Source organism: Bison bison, unplaced genomic scaffold, assembly GCF_000754665.1.
Source record: "Bison bison bison isolate TAMUID 2011002044 unplaced genomic scaffold, Bison_UMD1.0 scf7180017864330, whole genome shotgun sequence".
NCBI lineage: Eukaryota > Metazoa > Chordata > Mammalia > Artiodactyla > Bovidae > Bison > Bison bison.
In genome coordinates this window covers 5,646,506-5,652,634 of record NW_011494902.1, presented here as the reverse complement: position 1 = coordinate 5,652,634, position 6,129 = coordinate 5,646,506, and the positions used below count along the sequence as shown (strand labels likewise).

Genomic DNA, 6,129 nt, shown 5'->3' with positions numbered 1-6,129 from the left:
TTAAAACCTTCAGCCTCCCATTTTTATTCTGTAATGTAAACATAATATTACTACCTGGAGGGTGGATGAGAAACAACTGAGGTCAGTTTAGTTCTCAGGAGGAGTGAAATAGAAGAACATCACTCATATTTATAATTAACCAGATTATTTCTGTAATAACTATGAGAGACACTCAAAATGCAATGGCTTGCTGAAGTTTCTTCTTATAACTAAAAATAAAAAAATAAAATAAGAACATCTGCAAAGGTATACCTGGTAGTTCTCTAATTAATGATCAAAAGTGCACTGACTTCACAATTTCACATTTTTATGTAAAGTCTTATTTGATTGTAATTAGCCCAGACTACAGAACATAATTAGGACTAATGATTCCTTAATGCAATCAGAATCCCAGAAGAACAATATCAACAGACTTTTATTGGTATTAGTGATGCAAACTTGTAAAATATAGAGCCAATTAACCTATAACAATGCTTCCAAAATAAAAAATAAAAATAAATTATGGGTGCATTACAAAACAGCTTCATGAATATACCAGGAACATAAAAACTGAGTTAATAGTCAAACCTCACAGGATCAGTCTTTCTTAAGTGCTAAAGATAGTCACAATTGTGAAGAATGTTAAAATATGCTACTCTTAATGAGATTAAGCATTTAAAGGCTTTCCAAGATACTGCAGGTTCTGTGGTGTCAACACAGCTCCCGAGAGTTATGAATTTCACAATTTCTAGATCATGTAACAAAATTCAATTATAGTGGCCATAAGTTTTGAAAAACTAAGTGTAGGGGAAAAAGTAAAGGGGAGGGGAACTTAGTAAACATTTTTGCTTTGCGACCCTCAGAGCATAATAAGCAAGTGTAATGTCTTGTCCATTACATCCTAAGTCTGTAAGATTCATTTTTCAGCCTCATGAAATGGTTTTGAACCCCTCTGGAGAGGGAAAAAAAATTTTTTACAGATATATATATATATCTGTATTGAGACATTCCTGTTGCAATTTCTGAAAAGTCAGTAAATAGAATTTGTCTTAACACAGTAGGACTCTCCAGTGAAATTTCTCCAATGGAATTTTGTAATCCACCCTTAAAAAGTGTGGACTATTTCACATAATTAGATTTGGAAATCCAACTGTTCTCCATCCATTTCCAAAAAGTACCAAAGTGAGCGTGTTAGCACAGGATGGATTCTCTTGACTGAGCCTTGAAGTAAAACTTGAAAAATACAAATTGGCATACAACTTTCACTGAACCAAAATGAAATCCCAGCTGGGCTTTAGTCAGACATTAAGGGGGAGGTGCAATATTTGAAATATGTAATCTAAACAGTATGCTCAAATTTCTTAAATATTTTGAGTTTCTTCTCACAATACTGCAGATTCATAGCAGCTTGCCGCTGAGACAGATGCCAAAATCATACGCTAGGAGGATAGGGGACAGACTTTTAGATTTGGGGAATTAACTAATCCCTTACCTGCTGTCATTTGTCAGTATTTCTAGGGAGAGTTCAGCCAAGTTCACATAGATATGCCAAAGGGATAAATCAAAACCACCACCATGATTGAACAGGTAACAAAATCTCTGACTTCATCTATCATCTTCCACACTTTCAGGCAGAACATTCCTAGTTCCTAGTTCTGTTTCTTTTTTTTTTTTTAGTCAACACACAAATTTATCATGCTCAATCTTTTATTAAACATGATTTAGTAGAGCTGATTAAAAGCATTCACCAGGAATGTCTAAAAGAATTTTTCTTTATTTGGGATAGTCGCACAGCTTTCGTTTTAGTTATCAAGATTCAGGTAATCTCCTTTGTGCCCAGAAGTGTAGGCTGAGATCATAGGGCTTGGGTGCTGTCTTTATGGGGCTTATCATCTTTCCTGAGGAAGCAGCAATACTCATAATACTATTGATAACTCCTGAGGCAAAATGAGTCCATAAATAGGGAAGGCAAAAAAATAGATACTGAAAAGAAGGAACGAGATGTGTGGCTAGGACTCCAACAAGAAGGAGAGTCTTGAACAGAATCTTCCCCCATACTTGCACTTTGGACAAAAGGAAAGGAAGCACACATATGCATGTGTGATGAGGATTACTTCAAGGAACATAAAATAGATGATGACAAAAAGGAATGCCGTAATTTCTTCTTTACCCACTAAGTGTGTTTTTAAGCTTCTCCAAGCTGTCACTTAGGTTTTTGCTTCTTGCAACAGCTTTAGACTCAGAACTTGAGAACTTGAGACCCGACCTTCCCACTCTCCTGAAAGGAACCACAAAGTGCCCTAAGCAGTAAATGAAAGCAAGCCTGTACATGAATGCCAGGAGGACCATTTGCTACTCTAGCCAGCAAAGATTCCCTCTCAAAAACCACTACTCCACATAACTTGATCCTATAAAGCTTTATGTTTAAAGTCAAATTTCTCACTACAACTTACAAAATCTTCCAGCCTCTGCCATTAGTAGTGCTTCTCCCATTTATCTACAGACAGGATGCAGAGAAAAGAGTCTTAGACGTCCCCATGGGAGTTAGGGTGTGGAATTTATACATGTCATGATCATATGTACAGAAAAACATATTCATACTTCATCAAAAGCAAGGAGAAAAGAATGTTAAATTTTCTAATCGAGGTGTCTTCAGCTTTTCTTCCCTCTGTCTTGTTTTATATTCTTTTATGAGATGATCAATCAGGGATGGACACAGAGAAAATAGAAAAGAGGCTCGGGAGAAAACAGAGTCTATTATACTGAGAGAGCCCAGAGAGCCAGTTACATCAGTCCATGATGGGATGACCTGTGGGGAACGGCCAGGGCGTGAGCTCAGCCAAGCAGGTGGGAATCAGAGAATGAGGAACTAGGGGCAAGTGGCTTGATCGGGAGAAGTGAAGGGGGGGGTCCACACCAACATGAATGAATGTCACTAGGTCACTCAGAGGAAGGTCGGAAGGAGAATCTGTGGCAGGGGGCACCTTGTCACCTGGTCTGGATGCTCACAGTCTGTTTATGAGAATGGTGAGGCATCAGGGAACAGCAGATTTAAGGGTGAACACACAAGTTCTTTCCATTGCTTTCTGTTTATAAGATTATTTTAGGAGGTAAATTCTGTCTTTTATGGATAAATTATAGGGTTTAGGGGTTTCTAATGCAATCTCTTCCCAAAATGGCACCTTAAGGGGAGTAGGAAGCTAGGTGATGCCATGGGGATTAAATGGGGTCCCTGGTTTTTGCGTGGGTCTTCAGTCAGTGTCTTCAGCTAGGCTACCCATTCCTGAGTACTTGTGAAGCTGTCTGCTAAGATGTGACTGCTGAATCCCCAGCTTTTTTTTTTCTTAGTCCACTCCAGGACACTTCCCCACAGACCATGGACAGAGGAGCCTGATGGGCTACAGTCCATTTGGTTGCAAAAGAGTCGAACACGACTGAAGCGACTTAGCATGCACACATGTCTCTGTGACTAAACACGTTTATTTTGCTGTGACTAAAGGGGGAAAATTAGGACATAGTGACTGATCACTTGTTTCTGCTACTTTTTTCTACTTTTCTTCACTCTTCTACTCTCAGAGATTCAAGGCTTCACCACCTCTTCTTCTGGTGGTGTCTATGCACCTGCTTCCCACTTTCCAAGGGGCTGGCGCAGAAAATCAATGGAGAGAGGCAATTAAAAAAAAAAAAAAACTACATTGGTTATATGTATAATATCATATATGAAACGAATCACCAGTTCAGGTTCGATGCATGATACAGGATGCTTGGGGCTGGTGCACTGGGACGACCCAGAGGAATGGTAAGGAGAGGGAGGTGGGAGGGGAGTTCAGGATGGGGAACACGTTTATACCCGTGGCGGATTCATGTTGATGTATGGCAAAACCAATACAATATTGTAAAGTAATTAGCCTCTAATTAAAATAAATAAATTTATAATAAAAATAAAAAAATATTATCTCCACTGAGTTGAGGCTATAACATGTACTCAAAAAAAAAGGCCATGACTTGTAAAAGATATTTTATACTTTAAGCCTCAATTAAACAAATCACTCAATCATATGGATTTTGTCTTCTATTTGTACCCTAATTTTACAAGAATAAAGGAAATGTCAATAAAACAATTTTGTAAGTGGGATTTTAACTAAAAAAGGAAGAGGAGAAACATAGGATAAGGAGGAGATAAAGAAGGGAGGGAGAAAAGAGAAGCACATTCCCACACGAGAAATGTTCTCAGCTTGCTACAGATTCAGCACAGTTTATTCTACTCCTCAATTTTAAATAATCCTTGATGCTTATTATGAGTAATTTTGTAGTACTGAAAGAAGATTCTGAAATCTAGAGTTATAATTGCATAACTAGACTGTTTTTCTCAGGACAATGAACCATTATAGATGTTCAAAAATAAGTAAGAAAAAATAATTGCCATTACTACTTAGAAAATGCATTCAACAAAGATAACCCGCTTTTTCTGCCCGTGGACGCCGCCGAGAAAGCATCGTTGAAGTCTTCCCCGCCTCCACTGCCGTCATGTCTAAATCAGAGTCTCCCAAAGAGCCCGAACAGCTGTGGAAGCTCTTCATCGGAGGATTGAGCTTTGAAACAACCGATGAGAGTCTGAGGAGCCATTTTGAGCAATGGGGAACGCTCACAGACTGTGTGGTAATGAGGGATCCAAACACCGAGCGCTCCAGAGGCTTCGGGTTTGTCACATACGCCACGGTGGAGGAGGCGGATGCGGCCATGAACGCAAGGCCACACAAGGTGGACGGAAGAGCTGTGGAACCAAAGAGGGCCGTCTCAAGAGAAGATTCTCAAAGACCTGGTGCCCACTTAACTGTGAAAAAGATTTTTGTTGGTGGCATTAAAGAAGACACTGAAGAACATCACCTGAGAGATTATTTTGAACAGTACGGGAAAATTGAAGTAATTGAAATCATGACTGACCGAGGCAGTGGCAAAAAGAGAGGCTTTGCTTTTGTAACCTTTGATGACCATGACTCCGTAGACAAGATTGTCATTCAGAAATACCACACTGTGAATGGCCACAACTGTCAAGTGAGAAAAGCCCTGTCTAAGCAAGAGATGGCTAGTGCTTCATCCAGCCAGAGAGGTCGAAGTGGTTCTGGAAGCTTTGGTGGCAGTCGTGGAGGTGGTTTTGGTGGGAATGACAACTTTGGTCGTGGAGGAAACTTCAGTGGTCGAGGTGGCTTTGGTGGCAGCTGTGGTGGTGGCAGATATGGTGGCAGTGGGGATGGATATAATGGATTTGGCAATGATGGAGGTGGCGGAAGCTACAATGATTTTGGCAATTACAACAATCAATCTTCAAATTTTGGACCCATGAAAGGAGGAAACTTTGGAGGCAGAAGTTCTGGCCCCTATGGTGGTGGAGGCCAATACTTTGCCAAACCACGAAACCAAGGTGGCTATGGTGGCTCCAGCAGCAGCAGTAGCTATGGCAGTGGCAGAAGGTTTTAATTACTGCCAGGAAACAAAGCTTAGCAGGAGAGGAGAGCCAGAGAAGTGACAGGGAAGCTACAGCTTACAACAGATTTGTGAACTCAGCCAAGCACAGTGGTGGCAGGGCCTAGCTGCTACAAAGAAGACATGTTTTAGACAATACTCATGTGTATGGGCAAAAAACTCAAGGACTGTACTTGTGACTAATTGTATAACAGGTTAGTTTAGTTTCTGTTCTGTGGAAAGTGTAAAGCATTCCAACAAAGGGTTTTAATGTAGATTTTTTTTTTGCACCCATGCTGTTGATTGCTAAATGTAATAGTCTGATCATGACGCTGAATAAATGTCTTTTTATTTTTTTAATGTGCTGTGTAAAGTTAGTCTTCCTGAAGCCATTTTGGTAAACTACCCCAACAGTGTGAAGTTAGAATTCCTTCAGGGTGATGCCAGGTTCCATTTGAAATTTATTTACAACCTGCTTGGTGGAGAAGCTGTTGTCTTCAGAACCTTGGTGTAGTTGAACTGACAGTTACTGTGTTGTGACCTGGAGTTCACCATTAAAAGGGTCACCATGCAAAGTCATGGAGTTTTTTTAATTTTTTTGGTTTATTAATGATTATTGGTACATCCTATGCAATTATCTAAATTGAATTATGGTACCAGATAAAGTTATAGATGGGAATGAAGCTT

The 6,129-nt window shown here is 39.7% G+C and overlaps 1 protein-coding gene across 1 annotated transcript; it reads left to right on the top strand.

Moving 5' to 3' along the window:
- The first annotated feature begins 4,443 nt into the window (after nt 1–4,443).
- Nucleotides 4,444–5,800, top strand: LOC104998494 (heterogeneous nuclear ribonucleoprotein A1-like). Its single transcript, XM_010853673.1, has one exon. It carries the CDS (start codon nt 4,507–4,509, stop codon nt 5,455–5,457), a length of 951 nt encoding a protein of 316 aa, XP_010851975.1. The 5' UTR covers nt 4,444–4,506; the 3' UTR covers nt 5,458–5,800.
- Nucleotides 5,801–6,129: the final 329 nt, after the last annotated feature.

Bases quoted from the DNA above. Each gene is read 5' to 3' on its own strand.
- LOC104998494 (XM_010853673.1), top strand. From the start codon at position 4,507: ATGTCTAAATCAGAGTCTCCCAAAGAGCCCGAACAGCTGTGGAAGCTC.